The 23,971-nt window shown below is 34.2% G+C and overlaps 1 protein-coding gene across 1 annotated transcript; it reads right to left on the bottom strand.

The window, feature by feature from the left end:
- Window positions 1-15,651: 15,651 nt before the first annotated feature.
- LOC131061802 (GDSL esterase/lipase At1g06990-like) lies at window positions 15,652-17,880 on the bottom strand. Its single transcript, XM_057995646.1, has 5 exons — window positions 17,628-17,880; window positions 17,325-17,455; window positions 16,494-16,727; window positions 15,976-16,231; window positions 15,652-15,845 (listed from the first exon to the last, which is right to left on the bottom strand). Exons 1-5 carry the CDS (start codon window positions 17,878-17,880, stop codon window positions 15,652-15,654), a joined length of 1,068 nt encoding a protein of 355 aa, XP_057851629.1.
- Window positions 17,881-23,971: the final 6,091 nt, after the last annotated feature.

A 23,971-nucleotide genomic window follows, 5' to 3' on the forward strand; every position in this document is an offset into this window, starting at 1 on the left:
TAACTTTCTTCTCTTATCCAGATACCTTAACCTCTTCTTTATCCACTTTCTCTTCCTTATTTTCACTCTTATTCTCATTCTTATTTGCTATCGGTTCTGATTGTGTCTGTTCTTGTTCCTTTTCTGTTCCTGCCAGTATCTCAATATTTTGTTGAGTGTCAATAGTCTTGACCAATGATTCAGGTTTCTGAACATTTATAGCTTCAGATTTCTTCTCCTCTGCAGTTTCCTTGTCCAATACAATATTGATGTCCTGAGTGTCAACATTGATTGTGAATAGAATGCCTGACTTGGAATCAACATTATCTATTTTCACTTTCTCTGATATCTTTTCAGGCTCATTTTCCATTTTTGTCGATGCCTTTGATACTACTGGTGGGGTGTCCATTGCTGGTGGCAATAAGTTGTCCTTAAATGTGATGTCAAGTACACTGCCAACCTTACTCTTTCCCTTATCGATGTTCTAATATACTTTAGTAAATGATTTATCAATTTTTTGTCTATCTTTCTCTTCTCTTTTCTCCTTCTTAACAAATAATATATCCCATTTATCAGTTGTTTCATCTGCAATCTCTTTTACTCTATTGGCCATAAGACTAACTTGCCGATGACCACTCACAAAAATAGTCCTGTTAGCTTCAGATATTAAGTCATCTATTTCTTACTTAGAATTATTAGGATGAATGGCTGATAGTGCCTCAGCCTTCAATTTCTTATCTAACTCCATTACAGGCATTCTCTTTGCTTCAAGTCTCAAGTATAAATCATTACGAAGAACATCTACAACCTCAATAAGAACCTTCTTATATATATCTAGATACAAAATTATACTTTCCTCAATAGTATTCTTATCTGAATCCTTATAAGAATGATAGAATTTATTAACATTACTAAGATTTTCTTCTTGAGTTATTTCATTTATTAGCTCTGCCGGTGAAAGAGTGTCTGGTTCCTTTTGTTTCGGTTGCTTCTTTGGTGTGACTTTCTTCTTTTGACCACTGGGCTCTCTCACAGCCTATTGTTTCTTCCTGAGTGTTCTAGATTTCTTTGGAGATGGAGTAGGTGCCAGTGAGGGTTTTCTCTTCTTTTGTCCACCCTTTTGAATTCAGTAACCTTATCATTGTCAGAGTTAGATGAGGTACCCACAGGAGAAATATGTGCTACCGGTTGTTGTTCTGATTTTCTTTCTTGTTCAGCAACATCTTTCATCGGATCAAGTTTCAACAATCCCTTCTTAACAACTTCAATAAATTTCAAAGCATCTTTTATTACTTTTTCTCTTTTCTTCCTCTACTTCTACATAGTAACATCACTCTCTATAGTTTCCGCATTACCAAAGATCTTCTCAGTTGGTTCTGGAGGAACATCTAGGAGTATTTTGGCATAGGATTCCAAGATGTGTGAGTCCACTTCATAACCCATCTTTGTTATCCAGACAGTTCTAGGTCTAACTACCTCCATCCATACTTCATATCTTTTCACAACAAAGTATATCTGTGTGTCATATTTGTCTACAATGCTTTCGTGGATCCTTTCCCTTTGTCTCATTTTTGCTTGAAAGTTCTTGAAATACTCTTTTACTAGTTTGTCACCATTTGAGCCTATGTCGGTAATTGCCTCCTTAATCTATTTTCCAATAGAAATATCATAGGAAAAGTCCTTGTGTCCAATACTGGGAATCTCCTTTGAGAAATATAACATTAAGCATACAATCAAATTCCCAAACTTGAAAGTTCCCTTCTTGTCACCTTTGATCTTGCTCAAATTTTCTAACAGTTCATCTTTCAGCCATTCACAGATGTCAATTTTAGCATTATTCATAATCATCTCATAGGCACTATGAATGCATAAACTTGAAATAAAATTCAGCCTATTAGTATGAGCAACTTTGTATCCAATAACCATACTAGCCTATTTGACATTTTTGTCAGTTATATCACTAACCCTAAGTGATCTATTGTCAAATGTAGTGTCGATTAAGTTCATAACCTCTTTGTTTGGAATTTTCTTTTTCTTATCAAGCCTAGTGCCAGTAGAAGGTAAACCAGTAACAACCTTAATTGCTTCCTTAGTGATATTGAAAACTGAATCTAACCACAAAAATTCACCATGAACGAGCTTCTAAGAACATACCGGACAATCTCATTTGAGAATTCAGGCATGTGAAGGATGTTAGTGAACCCTAAGTCTTCAACAACCTTTTGTTCCAGTTTGACTACACCTTGTATGTCAGTGATAACATTTATGAACATGTTCTTTAAATCCTCGAACCCTAAATCTTCAATGTTACAGTGAATGTATGCCCTAGGGTCTTTAGCAAACACAACTCCTTTCAAAATTTTCAAAAATGCACCAATGGAATCATCCAACTTTGCTATCTTAGGGATGATCTTGAAGACTGGTCTAGGATGCTTGATATTTTCCACAATAGTAGGGTTTGCAATTAATTTTGGAATGGAAGATGAAGAAGCCATGTCGTAAGATAAATACCTTTGACTATCGAAAGCAAGTGAAAACCTTGGATACCCTGAAAAACCATTGTTGCCTCACTTCTTGAATGCTGGTGCTCAACTCCTACGCTCTTTGAATGCTTGAATGCTTTGGTAAGTTGAAATGAGAAATTTGAGTGCTTTATAACCAAAAATTTTAACTTACAACCGCATTAAATGCTTCACCGGTGAAGTGAATACTCAACATATGTGCCGGTAAAGAAGAAATGTGACTTCTTACCACCAATTGAGGGTAAATGCATGATCTTCAATTAATTGCCTTATCCCTAAGGATTATTCCTTAGTTAGATGAAGAATCTTCTGTCGGTGCAGGATTACTCTATTTTGCCGGTGCAGAGACAGATTCATCATTCCTCTAATCTCTCTTCCTCATCCATTGTTTAGTGAATTCTTGTTTGATTTTATTCATCTTTTCTTTGCCATTGTCATTAGATCCTCTGTTGTTTGTCGGTACATTCTTGCTTCTACAAAATCTTCCAATATGCCCAATCTTGTTACATGCATAACAGGTTACATTATTTCTTTGAATAGCTTTTCCATAACCTTGACCAATTTGAGTTCTGCATTGATTAGATAGATGTCCAAATCTACCACAAACATAGTATTTTACATTCATTCTACAATTGTCTGAGTTATGAACATTTTTATTGCATTTGGAACATTGACCAGTGGATGAGTTTGTATTTTGATTATTCCTAAATCTGCACTAATTTTCTCTATGACCAAATTTGTTGCAATTAAAACATTTTCCATTGAATTTATAAGCATTAGGTTGCCTTACTGGTTCACTATGATCATGATTGTTTGAGGTTCCAGAACATTCTCCATGTTCAAATCCAAGTTTAACTATTTCTCCATCATGTTTTTGACTTTTCAGCATATCATCAAGCTTGTCTGAACTATTCTTGAATTTGTCTTTGTATTCATTCGCAGTGACTAACTCACTTTCCAAAGTACTAACTTGTCTCATAAGTTCCTCTTTGTCATGTTGCATGTGAATCAAATCTGTTTTAAGCATATCATTTTCATAACTAAGCCTTAGAGATTCATCCGATCTATCATTAATTCTTCTGGCCAAATCTTCTTCATTCCTCTTTCTATCTTCAATATCCTTACATAGTCTCATGGTTAAATCTTGCATCTCATTTCTCATGTTATTGTTCTCTTGTCTCAGTTTCTCTGCAATGCCTTTTATATTTTCCTTTTCCTCATCATCTTGGTTTTGTAGTTGCACATGTAATTCTTTTCTCTCATTCTTTGCTATGACCAGGTTATCTTGAAGTGCTTTGATGAATTCCCAAGTAGATCTGAGTTCATCTTCCAGTTTGATATTCTTCAATTTTTTTGCATCAAAATCTTCAAGAGCTCCTTCCAACTATTGTCTCAAGCTTTCCATCGGCACTAGTTTCAGAATCTTCCTCAAGTTGTTAGGCTTCTACAAATAGAGGACCAGGCTCTGATGCCAATTGTTAGATACTTGGTTTGTCCCAAAGACACTGAGAGGGGGGGGGGTGAATCAGTGTCTAACCGGTAGATGAAATATTTAAACTTATTTGTAACTTTACAATCCAAATTAATATACTGGTAAGCAAATAATAATGTAGTAAAGAGAAACAAAAGAATAAGAATCAATGCACAGCATAACACATATATTTTTGGCGAGGAAACCTGGTAAGGGAAAAGCCTCGGTGCGATTTGTGACCTACAATATTTACTCACTAGCCAATATGAATAAATATTACTTAGTACAATAGGGGCCAGCACATGCAGGAAGGCCAACTGCCTCGAGCTCACTGCTCAATACAAAAATGGAGTCTCACTGACTACGCAATTGGATGGTTAAATCCAATAACAATGTACTACTCAAAATAGCATTTGCAATGCTGGATTCAGTACCGGTTTAAGCTCTGTCTGATACCTACATGCCAAAACCTTGCTTCACTATGCTCTGCTTCTTATTCACTCTTAAGATAAATACATCAAAATGCATATACAATTATTCTCTCTCATAACCTATCACATATTACCGCTTCCTTACATTACCTATCATATACTTACATACATTACAAATGACCTACAAGATCTCATACATATATTAGTCTTTACAATACATCATGTCGGCTATACAAATATAATATTATATTACAATACATTTCTCATAAACAATATTATTTCCAAGTCGGCTTGGACTGCAGGTATAATCTGTTGCCGGTGTAACTGGATGTCAGTGTGATTAAACCTTGAAGTGACTATCGGTGTTGGTAGGTGAAGTTTGTTGCTGGTAGAACCTTTGAACCCTGTTACCAATTGGCTGCCATCAATGATAACATGAACCATTCTCATCTGAGTGTATAATGCCAACACAGATGACCTGGATGACAATTAAGAATACTTTTGATGTCACGGATGTTTGCCAATAGACTCGATGGTCCACATGGACGATGATTGGATGTTGACTAGGCTTGACCAAGTGACTTGGATACTGAAGGAGATGATTTTAGCCACATGACTGCATGGTGATAGGCAAAATGATGTATGTGGTGGTTGACCAACCTTAACCGTATGATCTAGACAAAGAATATGAATACATGTGACTCCCTCATGAACAAAGAAATAATCAGATATGCAGAATTAAGTAATGACGAAGATTGTTGTTGATTTTTTTAGGGTAGGTTAAAAGATGATGGTGATCTCATTAATGGAAAACCTGTTGCAGTTGTTTCATGGGCTCAAGATGATTGAGAGAGAGAGTATCAAATGTGCTGGATAGATAAAGCTTTCTAAAAATAGCAATCCAGTAGCATAGAGGTGCACGACTCAAGATGATCAACATGCAAGAAATCTGATCTTACGGACAGGCGATGAGATTAGATAGTTGTAGATGAAGTAGCTGAGCTTGCAAGGTTGTGTGGACATGTAGCAAAGATGATAGAGAATGATTCAATTTTTTGGTTCAGGTGTATCATGATGTGGCGCGTGGAACCACCACAATGACTATTCAGATCAAAGCTTCTTAGTTGAATCTAGTAGATCGATGACTCAAATTTAAAGCTGATGAAGATTACAGTTTGGTAGGTTTGGAAACTTGAGCTACTTACTTGAAGAATGCAAACCGACTGAATGGACGATCTATATGTTGCATAGGAATGTGTCTAGATCAAATGCATGATAACGAGGCAATAAATTTTGTCTGATGTGTGATGAGTTAAGATTAGACTGAAGATGAATGCAAAGGTGAAGAGTAGAATAGGGAAGTGAATGTGATATGACTGGGGTAGTTGGCTCGTAGTGATAGAACGGTGTGAACATGCAGTTGAGTCTACAGTAAGATGTACATTTGTGAATGTTAAGGAATTGAGAGCATAGAAGAATAGTTATTAGTGGCCATGAAAGAGGAGTGCACATTAAGTGTGACTGTGTGAGCTAAAGAGAAGTGAACAGTAACAGACAGTTGTGAGAGTGTGGTCACAGAGAGAGAAAGTGTAGGAGCTTTGCAAATTAGAGGATACAAAACATAGTACAGAAAAGAGCAAGGGGCAGGTGTGTGTAGACCAATGACTGAGAGATAGAGTGCAACATAGGAAAGCGACCAAAATAGAGCAGAGATAAACGTAGAGAAGAGAGTAGAGATCTATGAACAGAGAGAGAGAAGACAAAGAGAAAAGGACAAAGAAGAAGAGATCAGAAAGAGAGCAGATCAGTAAAGTGTTGCAAAAATTCATTTGCAACAAGGTATATAACTTTTATTTGTAATCTATACTCATTGTAATCTCTGAGTGGGTGCTTAGAGCTAGGGGTTCGTGCTCCTTTGAGTAGGTGCTCATAAATTGTAGGGGTTGGTGATCCTTTGGGTTGGTGCCCATAAACTTTAGGGGTTGGTGCTCCTTGGGTTGGTGCTCTAAATATTGTATTCAGTGATTTACCTGTGAGGCTGGATTGGAGCACTAGAATCCAGTAGCATTTCTCACTGAGGTTTTTCCCCACCGTGGGTTTTCCTCATATGCACTTGTGTTATGGGTTGCCTCTTATGTGTGTGTGCTCATGTGTTTGATACCTCTGCTCATTGCTTTTTTATTATTGTTATTAAATCTTAGATCTCTTAGGAGTCAAAGTTTTTATTGATCACCACCGATTCACCCCCCTCTCATTGGTGCATTGTGTTCCTTCAGTGCTTTTTTTGGAAGGTAGACATTGATCGGATAGTGTGTGGTCACTGGCTTCTTCTTGTTGGTTTTGGGAGCCATGGTAGAATCCAACTCGAAGGTTAGGGGAGCCTTAATTTCAAAACCACCATATTTATGGTTTTTGCTTAATGCTTATCTTTTTTGTTCCTGATTCAGGTTGTGGGAGCCTCATAAAACCCATGGGCTGACTAGATGCTATTAGTTTTAAAGGGCCTAGTTTGGCCAATTGTTGGTTTTGGTTAGGTAAGGGCTTGGTTGGGACCTGGAAGAACCTTGAGCTGGCTCTGGGTGCTTGTATTACCCTTGTTATTGTGGGGGCTGGTCTTAAGCTGGCTGATGGCTATATTTTTTTGCAGCTTTAGTTTTAGTTTGTGGGAGCCTATTTTCAAAACACATGTATAAGTCTTTTAGCCTGTGGTTATCAGGTGCTTTCATGTTCCTTTTATTATGACAATATTTTGGTTGAGGGTTCCAGATCCATTCAAAATCTGTTTGTAAAGGGTTTCGGGTCCCTTCAAAACCCTCTTTTACCTTAATAAAAAATAATATTAATTAAACAATAATTATTTAATTAATTGTGATTTTAATCCTTTAATTTAAATTATCTTATTATTTAATTTAAATTAAAATTCTAAATAATTAAATAATTTCTTTAATTATTTAATTATCTAATTAATTCTTTTAATTCGAAATTCAAATTCCCAAATTCTAATTTCGTTTAATTTCCTTATTTCTCCTAATTTCATTAATTCTTCTAATTCAAAATTAAATTCGTATTCTTCTAAATTTCATCTAATATCAAATACGTATGCATGATTTCAAAAGTCAATTTGAATACCAAAGTCAAAGTTCTAAATATATTCAAATAGCGTATTGAATTTAAAATAAATTCAATAATTGAATTAATTCTCATGCAAAGATTAGATTGAAAATCAAAATCAAAGTTCAAGCACATGCTAAATTAATTAATTCAATTAATTGATTAATTAAATCAATTATCTTTTCAATCTCTATTTCTATCTTCCACTTTTCTTTTTCCCAAAAAGCTTTCAATCAGTCATCAAGCAATTAACTATTCAGTCTATTTCAATCTTTATTTCAATTAATTGATTAATTACATCATTCTTTAATTCTCCTCCAATCATTTTGTTTCATCTTTCAATCATCTTTTTTCTCAATTAGTTAACTCAATTAACAGTTCAATCTATTATGTTCCACCTCCAAATCAACATTTTAACTATCAATTAGCATGTGAGCTCACCTGAGTTCCACCTCGTAATCATTTTGTTCCACGTCTCGTTCAATCTCACCCGAAAATCTAGATAAATTTGGGATCAATTCTGCATTTTCAACAATCATGAACTTTGAATCTTTGTGTCAATTGCAGGTTACCAGCGCAATATCTGAGAGCCACCATACCACAAAGAAGAGAAGAATAATGGAAGCTATGATGCAAAATAGGGAGCTTAATAATTTTTAAATTATTTTAATTATGCATCTATTTCATTAATTTATGTTTGGGATTTCTTGAATAGTTAAGGAATTCATGATTTTCCTTATTTCCTATTTAGCAATGATGATTTTAAGCTTATATAGTATGTTGGATATTTCCTTGAGATTCCACTCTCATGTTTTGGGTGGTCTAGAAGTTGTGCTCCAGAAGTCTATGTAGTGATGATGATGATTGTTTGGCAGAATTTGTAGAGCTCCACATTGCTCCACTTTTTTAGTTCTCCTATTGTGTTTCTATATTTATGCTTCTCATGCATGTATCTTTGTTATTCTAATTCGGCACGTGTTTATGTGCTCCAGAATTGTGTTTTTGGCCATGTTCTTTCCTGGTTCCGTTAACCTTAGATGCTCTATCTCTTGGTCTGGTGATTGCGACATTTGGATAATGTGTTGTGGTCCATTTTGCATTCCTTTCCACCATAGGAATGCTTAGTGAAGACCTATTTTTAATTATGTTTTATTATCTCCTTGGCCGACTTGGAAAATTTCTACTTCAAAAATCAGTATATATAAAGAATGATTGTAATGAAATATCACAGGAAGAATTCATAAAAGGAAGTTGAATGTAAATGAAAGATCTATCTTTGGTGGTGTGAAATGGTTGCCCATATGGTTGTTTGCTGATGATGTTTGATACTGGTGGCAATGACCTTAAGGTTTCTTTCGATATTGCAGTTGTTTGGTAGTTGGACAATGAGCCCTCCTTTTTTTGGTGGTTTTAGCCGAGTAGTGAGGCCACCTACAATGAGAATTTTGGTAGTGAGGCATCTTTCTAAAAATCACCCTAACCGGTGTCACCCTAACAGGTTTTTTTCATATTGAGAACTAACATTCTCCATGGTTTTTCTGTTCTTGGGTTTTCCATGTCACATCTAGTGTTTCATGCTTTTATTTTTTCATGATTAAGGAATTTATGAGTTTAATCTATACTAAATTTGTATTTGTGGCAAAAGTAATATATTTTTAACATATAGTTGATTCATCCCTCCTCTCAGCTGTCCAGAATATTCAACATAAACAACAATACATAGAATAAGAACTTTCCACTAGAAACTACCAACTATAAATTTCTCTTCCACATATAAAAGAACCATAACCAAACTACTCTCATGAAGGGAAATGAAGTAATTTTGTGTCTATTAACAATGATGACAATAGTATTGGGACTAGAAATTAGGTATATCACTATATTCGGAGTAGCTTTAGTGTGATACAGGGATACCACCTTATCATAACTCAACCTCCTCATTATTTAATGGAGAGTATTGATCCCATCTTACTCATAATGTACTACCATAAAATACATCAAAATTTCCTTATCGATCATTTGGATCTCTCAATTGAAGCTCCATATCTACTCAACTTGTGATGATATTATCTACTCTGCAATAGCCTTGAAAAATAAAGTTTCATCACTACTAATCCAAGGTATACCAAGCATAGCCATTGATAAATGAATCAAATTTGAATAAGATTATAATTATTTCAAATTGAAACTCCATGTAGAAGTCTTTGTATATCACCTGTCCACCTAAATTGGTGACCCATCACTCTGCTCCTATGGTTCTGAAAATTTGGGGTGTCTCATTCTTCATGAACCCTCCAACATTATTATAGCTAGAAACCCACAACAATATACTAGGATTAGTCAAAAACATTAACTATCAAAATGACACTCATTTTTCTTACCTTCATCTAGAATTTATCTTTTTGGGGGTGACTATCTCCAGCTATTTTTTACATGTAATAAAGTGAGAGATTAGTGAATGCATCCATTGTCCCATAGTGTCAAATTTGATATCTCTTGTATACATCATGTGTGAACTAGAAGTCTCTAACCCATCAAAAAGCTAATTGATAACATACATACATCCACCCAATTATTATTCAAGATTAAGAGTTCACAAGAGGACACTCTGAATGCCAATAAAGTTTCATATAATATTTTTAGAAATGATTATAATACTCAATGGTATGGAGTGAATATCATGAAATTAGGTTACCTATATAAGAAATATCACACTAGGAATGACATCAAATCATAAGCAAACACCACTCAACAAAGGAAAAGTGGATCCTTAGAGAGGATAAGAGAAATAATTTCCCCTCAAGTGTAGGGACAATTAGAAGGATCACACAACCTCTAAGGAGAGATTAGACATAATCAAATGCACAATATAGTCATATGGAAATGAGAAGGTGTAAATTTACTAGACAATGGATGAGGGGATGTTGACAAAGGAAGAGGTTGGAAATCTTTATTTTCATTAGAAAAGTGTTGTTTCTCATGACTTTCAATATTTTGTTGCACACATCCTAAAACTTGTCCATTGTATCCATGTGTAGGATTAGGAGATGGTTTTCTCTTAGGTGGAATTGTATTGAAGTTTAAAGAGGCCCAATCAATATCTAGACATGTTTTAGGATAAAAAAGTTTAGTATCAAATTCAATCATCTTCTAGATTTTGTACAAAAAGAAGGTGTGAAATATAATGACCCCCAATCATACTTTGAGAGTTCTTCTCTAAGAACTTCTTTAGTATGAGATGGTGTATTTGTCCGGATTGGAGAGAGGATTGTAGGAACTAACAAATTATATTATGATTCAATTTTTATAGTCTTGTCACAAAAATTTCATTATTATATATGTAAGGAACTTCATGATAATCAGGTTGACAATTCACCTCATCCCTAACAATAATTTTTGAATTTTGGTGAGGTTGAGAGAAATCTTGATCAAGAAGGAGCATTGAAAACAGGATGGGAAATGGTATTATCCTCTCGTTCTAAAGTATCTTCATGATATACCTTAGGAAAGGGACAATCATGTCTCATTGATGCTTCATCTATAGGGGAAAGATTATTGAAATGAATATAAGGTGAGGTGCTATTAAAGGAATCCTCATTCATATCACCTTCTTTTACAATAATATTATCCTCTTTCACCAAGGTACCCTCATGAAGGAGGAACATATTAAAAAAATAATCCACACCATTCTCCAATGGTTCATCCCAAAGAGGGAGATCATTGAGAGAAGTGTAAAAAATATTTTCTTGCACCAATATGTCCTCTTTAGGGAGAGAAATTTTGGGAGAGGAGTTATTGAAAGGATCATAAAGGATATTTTCATATATCTTAAATCCTTTCAACTTAAGAGAATCCTCTTGCAAAAATAAACTTGACATTTTTCTAATTTAAGGAAAAGGAAACTTGCAATGAAAAAAGTGAGCTTTAAGAGACTAATCTAAATTACACATAACAATGCATGAAAGAACTATATTATTATTATTATTTGTACTTTTACTGTTTTAAAACATGCAAATGAGAAGAAGTAATGGAAGAATGAATTAGATCTAAAAACACAATTGAACAATTATGCAAACCACAAGTCAATTTTAAGAAACTAAATTAGGGTTTTAATGAACTTAACCTCTTAATTTATGTAATTCAATTGAAAACAAAAATTGTATGTGTAAATTTGAATTTGAACTCGCATAAACAAGAAGATCTAAGAACACAAATCAGAAATTAGCATGAAAGAAGTCGGGTTCACCAAAATGTAGAGGTTGTAATTTGGAACTAGGATTTCACCTAATAGGATAAGACCACTAATGAACCAAATTAACCTTTACATTGAAAGAGGTGTGAATACAATAGATCTAGCCTTAATCCAACTAGGGAAAGGGATGATATTTTTATTAGATTCAATGGTTAGGATTTGGTTCCCTCTTCCCAATTTGAATTGTGAAAATTAGCAAATTATAGTAAAATGGGTAATTATTAAGGAGTTTAAGCATAAATAGTAAGCTGAGTTGTCGCACAGATCCACCAACTTGCATTTGAGTAAAAGAAGATATTACAAATATGTTCCCAAAAATCCAAACTGATTTTTCGAGACCATACTGCTCGTCGCCTTGGTCCTCCGAATTTCTCATCGTCAAAAGGTGAACATGTTCGTCTCTATAAATCCTGTAGATCCTCCCAAATGCAGCTCTGTACCTATTTCTTGCACAGAGAAAGAAAGGGGAAAATTTTGGGAATAGGGGTTTGCCTAAGTCAAGCCCCAGTTTGGAATCAACCTTGAATGAAATAATGCAAATACTAAAATAATTATTTAAAGAAATATACATCAGTTCTACAATTAATGATGATGATGATTTTCTCTTTGGATGTAATCACATATGTTGTATGAAATAACACATGTAACAAACTCAAAATCCTAATCTCACACACATGCTTGCATGAAAATTGACATGACTTTTCTCCACAATGATTGATGAATATGCAACCTTGGAAATATTTGAAAATGCTTGATAAAGGATGCTTCACAGATGCACAAATGATGGGGGATAGATAATTGATTTCCTTAGGTGAAAATGAGTTGGGAAGGATGCCTTAAATATAGGGATTTTCATAATTAGTGTCAAATTTAGGCTGACTTATAATTGATATTATTTTGCACAGAGCTAGATTTGAATAGGATAAGATTTCCCAATTATCATCCTGAAATTTGGGGAGAAAAGTTCAGGACTAGGTAGCCTGGCGAGCTGGTCCTACCAACTTTTTTTTAATTTTCTAGGGGATATGAGCTATCGTGATTCTAATGCTAAATCCAACTCAATGGTTCAAACAATAATGTGTAGATATATGAAATATGCTTTGGAAGTTGAGATTAGGGCAGGATTAAGTATATATCAGGGTAAAATGATAAAGGACACACCTAGAATTAAGGGCCCAAATAAGAGTGATGATTTAATAAAGTGGAATAAGACCCATATATTGAATTAAATATTAATGAATTACATTAAAGGGCCTATAATGCATAGATTAAAGGGAAAAAACTAAAATAGGTGAGGGAAATACTAAAATAGGTGCTAGGAGAGTGTGAAATTGGAAACACTAGTAAAGGTGTATAATTTACGACACTACAGTATTGTATCTTGTGTGGGTTAATTTAAATAATTTAACTTGAGTTTAATTATGAAATTTTAGCTAAATGGAACTAGATCTAAGTGTTTAATAGTTTTTCATTATTTGAAAATCTTTAATTTCCTTTGAAGATTACATTATTTTTATGGTATTGTAAACTTTTTTAAAAGAAAAAAATGGTTTTTATGTTGGATCTATCTATTCAAAACATTTTATTATCATTGTGATTGTCCTTGGGATGTTCTAAGCTCTTTCTTGTCTCACCTATCTTTTATCTTTTCTTGATAATATTAAAGTTAGATTAAGCAAGAGCATTAATTCTATTGCCAAATTAGACAATAAATAACTTCTTTAGATTTTTGGTCTAAGAAAGCACATAGGGTTTTTACAATTTTGAAGAAAATAATTATAAAATCTTCACTAGATTTTCAACTCAAAAAAATAAGGCCCCTTCTTGAAATGACAAAATAAATTGAATAACTAAGTTATCTTGTAAGGCCAAGATTTGGCAATAGAGACCTTGGGGTGGTCATTTTCCATTTTCTAATATTTTATTCCTTTCAAGAGAGATAAAATACTTAAAATTTTATCTAAGTTGTTTTGTACAAAGACACCCATCAACACTATAGATATATGAGTAAGAAAACATTTGATGTAATACTATAGATTAGTTTTAGTACTGGATTAATTTATCCTTGAGAAAGAATCTTACCTATTGGACCAAACAATGGTTGTAACAATTCTCATCTTGTAGAAATACTAGGGTTCATTTGTACTAAGTATTATAGTACTAGATTCATTTCAATATTTCACATATCATCTTTTGTCACATTTTTTATTAATTAATTTAACATTAACATAGATCTCCACAAAATTTCCAATCCATCACTTTTATTTTAACTAGAAACTTTTATAATCTCTTCTTAAATTTCTTGAGTGTTTTATTATTATTATCTCATATATGTCTATTTTTCAAAAAAAAATCGGTTTATTATTAAATGAAATTAGGATCATTTTAGATTGCTACAACTAAATTCTATCACCTTATTAGAATTGTCACTAATAAATAACATTAATTATATTAACATTATATCTTATCAAAATTAAACAAAATGATAGTGTAGACACCTAAAAATGGTCAACGCTTGCGGAGTCATACTTTAACATTTGCGCATTGCCTCATTTTAGGTTTTTGCATCGCATTAACATTTCTCCTATGTCACGCACTTGGTCTTTATCATTTGCGAGCATCGAGTCCTTCTTCTTCATCTGTCTCGCTTTCGAATTTGGTCTTGTCGACAACAATCTTCAGTCATGATTTTGGTCGATCTTTTTCCTTGTCAATCTTGTCATTTTGCGATCGATTTGTCATCGATCATTGTTTGTCTCAATTATGTCAATTTGGATCAATTTGTCATTGTTCCTCGTGAATTGGCACATTTTATCAATTAAATCATTTATCACATTGGTCCTTTGTTAATTAGAATCAAATCGAATTAATTATCTTTCATCAAGACCTAATTCATCTTCTAGGGTTTCGTGATTTAATCATTTAACCTTGTTTATCATTTCTCCCTTTAGGATTAATAATTTATTTATTTTATCCTAAGTCTTTTCATCAAAATTAAATGTTCATTTAATTGGCTAATTATTCCTCTTTGTGAATTAATTAATAAATGATAAATTATTAATTAATTTACCTAATTTCTAATTTTCATCAATTTTCTATTTTTCTATTTTCTAATTCCTAATTTCAATTTCCTCCTATTTCTCTCCTAAATTCATGGAAATGACATGTCAATTTGTCATAATTTGTCATAATTGACAATCAATCAATTTTTGACATAGAAATTTGTCATAAATTGTCATAAATCATCAATCAACAAATTTTGCATAGAAGGTGCATAATTTGTCATAAATTTGTCATAATTGACATAATTGATTTGCAATTTCCATTTGAATTGAATCATGCTAATCTTGTCTTTTCTCCAATTTATCTATAAATTGGATGAATTTCTTCAATCAAATCCCTTGATTCTTGACCCCTAATCAGATTATCGAATTTCTAATCAATCACATTTCGAGTACTCTTGATCAATAATCTTGTCTACTTGCTTTCAATCATGTATGTGCACTTGTAGGTGAGATCCACAACCAAACTATTTGAAGAGGAAAGAAGAACAATGGAGCCACATGAAGGAAGCATTTGGATTTACATCTGGTTTGCATAATCTTTTTGAATGTTTTATCTTTATGTCTCTATTGAATGTGTTTAGGATAGATCATTGCAATTGTGCTTTCGTGATTGAGCTAATGATTAATATGTTTATCTTGTTTGTGATGATTTCCGAATTCCTAACGTACAGATAGAGCATTGCAAGACCAACATGCCTTATAGACCATAATTTATATTGTAAAGTTGTATATTCATATTAGTAACTTCAATTTAAAAATATATACATTGAAAATATTTTAGAACTATACAATGCATATAGTATTTCATTGCTCTCTTTCTTTACCATCTTATAAGCCTTTCCATCTGTTTGAAGATGTCATTGGCTAGAATATTATATGTTGCGCTTGTTGGATGGACACTATCCCAAAATACATATGTGGACGCATTAGGACATAATTTACTGAATGTATTGCACAATGGACCCACCTCATATAAGCCAGTCCCACAACAACCCTTCCTTACCTCTTCAAATCCTGTCCAAAAAATTATAAAATATCAAACATTAGTAAAACAAAATATTACTTATGATTAAACAATTCAGTTTAAACTTTGAAACATATAAACAAGATATAACTTGAAAATATGCATGGAAAGAAACATTACCATATTTGTTTGGATTGACAATCATGTCAAGCAATTTATCATATACATCTATATAAACAATTTGAAGACCTTGAAGACTGGGTTTCATCATTTCTATTAAACTTGAGAGCTTCTTATTGTAAGAAGTTGCAACCTCATTGTATTCACTGATGCAACTACCATTAATCAGGTTGTGCATAGTAATTTGTTGAGGTAAGCAGCCAAATGGAGGCACGCCAATAACCAAAAATTTAGTAGCACCTTCCTTGTAAATATTCTGTTCAAAATAATTATAATAATTATAAAAGAGAATAAATAAAACTATTTAATATGTTGATTTGATTTTGGTTTAAACAATACAGATTAAGTTTTGATTTGTTTAGGTTATTCATATGAAATCACATTCATAGTTAAAATTTATTAGAAATTCTAGTGTAATTTCAGATAAATCGCTAAAACAAATCACAACTTATGAATATGATTTTGGATGAACCACCTAAACCAATCAATGAACACTGATTCATATCCGTGCACATTACCTGTATGAATGATTGCAATTCCTGCAAGAGAAGACTCTGAAACTGCTCAATATCATATTTCGCTCTTGTCACAGCATTTGAATAATAGTTCTCAGAAAAATCATTGGTTCCCATGCTAATTGCAAATAAAGCTTCTGTTACGATCTTGCTAGACTCCTCCTCACCAACCATATCTGTTAGGTTTGCTCTATAACTCTTAAAATTCTCGTATTGTTGTGCAAGTGTTATGGTACCCTGAAAATAAACATATATATGAAGATGTAATATAGCATAAAATTATTATACATTCAAGGATAGCATTAATCACTTAATAAAACAATAAATTGAATAAGATGATAATGTCTTGGGATCTGAGGTTTTCCAGTAGTGATTATAGTGATAAAATCATTGAGAAGAGATCTTTGTAAATGGTGCAGTCTCAGTTCAGATCAGACTCAATAACCCACATAACAAAATGAAACAAATTAAAAGGCCCCATGGAATATTTATGGGATGGTATGAAAAATGATAAAACAATCAAAGAAACTGGATAAGATGATAATGTCTTGGGAACTATAAGTGGTGTGCAAGTTTAGATCAGATTACTCAATAACCCACATACCAAAATGAAACAAATTAAAAGACACCATGAAATATTTATAGGATGTATACAAAATGACAAAATCTTGGCTGAGATCATCTGATAAAACCATTGAAAAGATAACTCCATATGTCATTTCCAGACTCAAACCAGATTAAAAACCCACATAAACCACAATAAAAAAATCATTACCCATATCAGAAAACTCAAACAAATAATAAGATTTAGACCAAACTAAAAGATCTGCTTACAGAAGGCACTGATGTACTGTTATCGATTCCTGCCCCAGCTGAACCAAAACTAGCGCCCGTAAGCAGTTTTTCTCCAGTAAACTGTGGGTCCAAATTTGCCGGCACCTCATCTGGAAGTCCAACAAAACTTGCTGTACAATCAAAACAGTTCAAATTTCAGTGAATATTGAAATTAATTTCTGGTTGACAAATGCCCACAACACAAGATAACATATAGTAATATGCTAAGATTTACCATCAGAAAAAACAACACAAGATAATATATAGTAGTATACTATGATTTATCATCAGAAAAAAACATACATAGGAAATCAGTGACTAGTTTTCCGTTAGTAAATCTTCCTGTTGCTATCCCACCGGGAAAATCCTTGCCATAGGGAGGGAAGTTGGCCCTGATAAGAGTCATAATCTGATTGTTGTTACCGGAGTCTATTGTTGAATCTCCAAATATATATATTGCAGGAACCAGCAGTTTGCTATCTACTTTTGGATAGCATGATAATACTTGCAGAAGAAAAGCCAGCAATAGAAATCCACATTTAGAGAAGCTTGCCATTTGAAATTAGGGTTTTGACTTCGCCAAGGATTGATTTTAATTCTAGAAATTAGTGCTGTGGTATGAAATATGAGCTAGGTGGATATATATAGAGACCAGTTTACCTCACTGTTACATTTTACTTGTATAGCTTAAAACAAAAGATGGGATCACTTAGAGGAACTATCTTAACAATAATTATAATGTTCTACGTAAATAACAGCATGTTTATGGATAGGAACATAGAGATCTAACTGAAGAAATATACACAAACGAGCACAATGAAATCCGTTTCACATTAACAGAAGCCTGGAAGCCATCAAGATAATATAATTTAAATCTAGAATGATTTTCACTGGAACATCTACTTACCTTCATGTTTGCGTGTTAAACTTTTCTTGAGAGGCAAATTCAGCTTGGTACGTTGAATATGCCCATTTCGAATTGCTTCAAGGTTTTTCCAGATTCCATTATCAGGAGTTGATACTACTTTTTGTCAAGAGATTAGCAATAGCGCTTGTAATGGTATATTGATACGATGCAACACAGAGAGAATCAAAGAGAGAGAGAGAGACTGTGAGGTAAGGATGAAAATGCTAGAATAGCTATTTTAAAGACGTTGAAAGCAATGTGGAGAATTAATTCTAGAGATAAACTAATACAAACAAAAAGGAGGATCAGTCATGTTAGGGGACTAGATTTTGATAGGTGCAATATTAAATTTATATAAGAAATAAATAACACTTAAAGATGAGATTATGTTTTGTTTTGTTCCTTTTTTTTTCCTGGTTTGTTTGTATGTATTGAAGAAGATGAGTCTATGGTTGAAAAAATTCTAAATTAAAAAATCTTATAAGATAGTTTATATGAAGTCTATACAACTTTTTATTAAAGTGAGGTGGGTTTTTGATAGGCCTAAATCCTAGTATACATCAAGGAGGTTACCAAAGGCTAAACAAACATAGTTAGAGAGAAACCATAACATCATTACAACTAGTTAGTTGGACAACATACTTATGGAGAAATTAAACAATAGCAACGGCTAGAAAGATCAATTGAAATTAGAGTTGGGACCAACTTCACCCTCAAAGGAGTGACCTAGAAAGAGGGACCAACAAGGAATGACTTTTTTTTCTTGCAATGAAAAATTGTCCAAGAAGAAGCATCATCTCAAGCAACAAAATTAAAAGTAGGGGAGGGGGCTCCATCAAAACAAACAAAAGAAGCTCCACCCAAATGAGAGCCAAGTTTGGAGGAGAAACTTCTCACAGTAGAGACTGAGTGTCAAGGACCATTGAGGGAAAAGGAGAGCTTCCCAAGTTGCCAAAAATATGGGCAACAAAAGATGAAGCAACACTTAGGGCGATTGTACTAGCCAAAACAATAGAGTAGTCGTTAGAATCTCTACCCAAATGATAGGCAGGTAAGGAATCTTCTCACAGTGAAGACTAAGAGTCTGGAGCAACCAAAGGAAGAGGAGAACTAATCAAGTCACCAAGAGCAGGGAAAATCAAAGAAGAAACAACATCCAAGGAGGAAGTCTATTAAGTTGATTTATATATTTAGAAATTTTTTAATTATTAAATAATAATTTAATAATACAAAACTTCTTATTGATATGAACTTAGATAAATATTCAATGAGACTTTCTCATAATATATGTATAAGAAATGAGTTGAATATGTTGAGGAGGCTATCATAACAAGAAATTAGATTAACAAATAAATAATTTTTTATAGCATAAAATCTTTAATTTGCTGAAGCATAGTTGTTGGTGTAGTTATTTATTCATGTTGGATATAATTACACTTTACTTAAATTTACTTAGGTACATGCATAACATTTTAGTTTGCATATAAGACACTTAGGGAGATGTACATACATTGGGAGTGTGTATGTAGGAGACATTTCACCTTTTATGGTATGATCTTGTTGTTACATTCCACCTTCAGTGGGTGATCCACCTCATGTGGAATATTTTACTATTTCTCCTACCTACCCTTGCATCTCATTGAGCCACATGTCATCATTGTGTGCCCTTTTGTCTCTTAGCCTTGCCTTTATAAGCAGGCTCATCTACAATGTATGTAATTTCTTGATGATCCAATTGATCAGTATTTTCATCTTGATTAGAATACAGTTTATTCTTATCAAATATTTTGTCTCTCTATTGTGCTATTCATTGTGCCCTAGATCTTGGCTATTTTCAACAAATTATCACATTGTATCAAAGCATATAGGGCTTCATTGATTAGTCATTTTGAGAGTTTTTGGAAGTTTCTATTTTCAGATCTGGGGAGCTTCTCATTTTGGGTGCATCTTATGGCGATTTGGACATCACGGTTCCGTTCAGGAGGTCGTTTCCATGAATATTGACTATAACTTTGGCCTATTTTGGAGAAAATCAATCTTGGAGGAAATTTTTTGCCCAATTTGAGCTACGGTACGGATTTTTTGAAAAAAAAAAATTTAAATAAATTTTTTTTTCGAAAAATTATATATTTTCAATTTTTAATATTCACAGTTTTTTCATTTTATTTGTAAAAGTTTTTTTGAAAAAAAATCAAAATCAAAATTTTGTATTTTTTCCCGGGGGGGGGGGGGGTAGGGGTTTATTACCCCCGCCCCCATACTGTTATGTGCTTGCAATTATGCAAGCGTCGTACCTGCCGTCGTCGGCCCGGTTTTCTCCACGCTTCTCCCGTCGGCCGGCTCCCTGGTGTGCTTCGACCACTACCGACCTCTTCCCTGTCAGTCGCCCCGCTCCTTCGGCAGCTCTTCTACCGCCCTAGTCTCCCCGGTCGAGCTGCTCTTCCTCCAGCTTTTGACCTACGTCTACCATTCTCTACACCGCCGCTGCCGAACTCCGCCTCGACTGTTGTCCTCTGCACCGTCACTACCGTCATCGGCCACACCTGACAGGTCTAGCTCAACGCCTCACCCTCCACACAGAAGCATACGATCCACAGCACAGGGACACATGGCACATATTCACTGGTTCACCGTGCACATTCAGTGCCTATTCACCGTGCCACGCATTTCTTGCGTACTGCCACCTACACACACAGTCAGCTGCTCAGTCAACAACCAACTCATCACACCAAGTCATATGTTGTTCAGTGCACAGCCAGTTTGTCACGTCATCATCATACCCTGACACAACAAAAGAAACATCATATGACCATACAACCGTATAGACACGTGTCATTTAGAGAATGGTCCATGTCATCCTGTCTGTATGGTACAGACGTCATGTCAGTAAGGAAGGTGAAGTTTTTTTTACGGCCAAATGGGCGTCAAATTTAATCCCATCATTTGTTGATGTCAGAACTGCGTCAACGCATTTTTGAAATTTTTTTGGACCCCCTCACCATTTGGCTTTTTGATTTTGCAGTTCAACTTCAAGAGGCCATATCTTTCTCATTTTTGCTCCTTTTTTGCTGCAATTTTTTTTTATTTGGGGTAATTTTTGTGCTCTTCACAGTGGTTAGAGAATTTTTTGATTTTGATGGACATATTTTTTACAATTTGTAGTTTTTGATGACTGTAACTGTATAATCCTCAATTTTGCAACTTCAGAGGCTTCGTTTGGGGTCATACAACCTCCTTTTCAGTCGCCGTTTTTTTTAAAGTACATAAGTTTTCATCTACTTTCATAATCTTCCATTGGTTTGCAGTGATTTTGAGTAAAAAATGTTTTTTCAATATTTGGTCATTTTTTGCCTATTTGGTACTTGTATTGTGCTTGGATCTCAGTTTAGATCACTTGTAGTATTTTTTGAGGGTCTCTTATAGCCTATTTGAGGCAGTTGTAAAATTGAAATCAGAAGTCCACCTTGCCCTGTTTTGCAAGTTGTCCATTATACATGCACTAAGTATAAAGTGTCAAATCATCATTTTGAAGGGGGGGCTTTCTTTGATTAAGTAATTTGGGGGGTTGTCTTGTGTGATTGTGCCTCTCTCTATTTATTTTTATTTTTATTTTGGTGCTATGGGTTCTCCTAAATTTCCACTTTTAACTCCCCATAATTATGCATCAAGGAAGATTAAGGAATGGAGTGAACTAATGGAAAAAGGACTCATTCATTATGCAAATGGAACAATTACAGCACCACCTGATCCTAAGGCTGATCCTAATGCTCAAATTGAATGGCTCACAAAAAATTGTATGGCACTTGGAACCTTAAGAAAGTATGTATTAGATTTCCTCATTTTTCATATTGATAAGTGTACTACAGTTAAAGAGGCTTGGGGTATTTATGAGAAATTGTATCGTCAAGTTGATGACATTAAGGGATACAAGCTTAATAGTGAACTCACAACATTGGATCCCAAGGATTTTGATACAATCCAAGATTATGTCACAAAAGCAAATGAGCTAAGAGAAAAGCTTAAGGATTGTAGTATTAACAAAAATGATGCTCAATTGGTTTACAACTTGTTGGACAAGCTTTCATCAGAGTATGCAGCTTTTGTCTTTAGCTTTCACACCCATCGCTTGGCTCAAGGTGTCTCCTACACTCAACTATCCTTTGATGCATTCACAGAGATGTTGATACTTGAGCAATCTAAGTTGACTAAGATGGGGATTCTCAAATCTTCAAAGTCACAAGCATTGGTGGTTAATAAAGGGAATCAAAGCAATCAAGGAAAAGGCCAGAAACAAAAGCAACCTAAGCCCAAGACACAACAAGATGGATCATAATCCTCCTCTCCACAACAATGTGATTCTACATCCTCACCTAAGAGGAAATCAAATAAAGACAATCTTTTTTGTGCATATTGCAAGAAATCGAGACATGATAAACAACAATGTTACAAGAAGGATATTGATGAATTGAAACATCTTCTTAAGAAGAATAAAATCAGTTTACCTTCTAGAATGTCTACTTCAACTTATTATTCCAAAGAAAAGGATGCAGGGAAGGATCACACTTTTGGGATAGATAAAGGAAAGGGACAAGCTCTTTGTGCTACTACAAGTCATGATTCAGGGAGATGGCTTCTAGATTTAGGGGTTTCTCATCATATGGAATCTTTACAGCCTATGTTCTCTTCATTTGAGCCTTGCACCATGCCACAAATTTTGATGGGTAATCATACATACATGGATGTGATTGGGAAGGGATCTATTGCCATTGGGGATAACTCCTTCAATGATGTGTTGTGTGTGCCCCACTTGACAAACAATCTTCTTTCTATCTATCAAATCACACATGGGGCAATAAAGAAAATTATGGAGTTCACACCTGATTCAGTTATCATTAGAGACTTGGAGACTAGAGTTATCATTGTGACTGGGGTGGTTGATCATGCATCTTGGTTGTACTCCTTTTCACATTTTGGTCCTATTGATGAGGTTGATTCTTCACATGATGATTCAGATTTTGAGGAGAAATTTGGGTACTTTAACTTGGTGATTATCACATGTGACCCCATTCTTGAGCCTTGCATTTCATCTCCTCCTATTGATATCACATCACCTCTTACACCTGATGATGCAGATAGTATGACAATTTTACCTTCTTGTGATTCAGTGCAGCAGGATATTCCTTGTCTTCCAGCTTTAGTTCATTAGGATGACTACTTGACAGACATTGCAGGTTTGTTTGTGGAGTCCTACATTTCAGATTTGGGAGACATATTTGATGACATTCATCTTCTCTTTGATGAAGATGATCCTTCTTTGATTGTTGTGAGGGAACACTCTGACCCTCTTGTTCATTCTCTACAAGATCATTCTTTTGAGGTTTACATGATTGTGGATTCTTATGTACAACAATTAGAGGAGGTCTCTTTATCTTTAGAGAAGACATGTGAGTCTTTGGATATTGTTATACATTCATCTCCACTAGATCTTGGAGTACTCTTTTCAGCAATGTGGAGCAGTTCACCACCTTTGGAGGGGGTAACTTTCAGCATCAACATGGAGACACTTGAGCAGTTTTTAGAGTCTCCATTCATCATGAGTTTTTTCCCTGCATCTTCCCTTCATGATTGGGGAGACTTCATGGATACACCTTTGGTTTTGTTTCTTCCTAAGGGGAGAAACGTTATTCTATGATCATAGAGAAGTTTCTTCATTCAGCTTCAAGCTTCTACCATTTGTACA

The sequence above is a fragment of the Cryptomeria japonica genome, chromosome 4, assembly GCF_030272615.1.
Source record: "Cryptomeria japonica chromosome 4, Sugi_1.0, whole genome shotgun sequence".
Lineage (NCBI taxonomy): Eukaryota > Viridiplantae > Streptophyta > Pinopsida > Cupressales > Cupressaceae > Cryptomeria > Cryptomeria japonica.

What these genes read in the sequence shown, in the direction of transcription:
- LOC131061802 (XM_057995646.1), bottom strand. Translation starts at nt 17,880, where the DNA reads ATGGCAAGCTTCTCTAAATGTGGATTTCTATTGCTGGCTTTTCTTCTG. An exon ending in ACTAGTCACTGATTTCCTAT is followed by an intron (nt 17,456 to 17,627) that starts GTATGTTTTTTT and finishes TTGATTGTACAG; the next exon opens with CAAGTTTTGTTGGACTTCCA. An exon ending in ACAGTACATCAGTGCCTTCT is followed by an intron (nt 16,728 to 17,324) that starts GTAAGCAGATCT and finishes GTTTATTTTCAG; the next exon opens with GGTACCATAACACTTGCACA.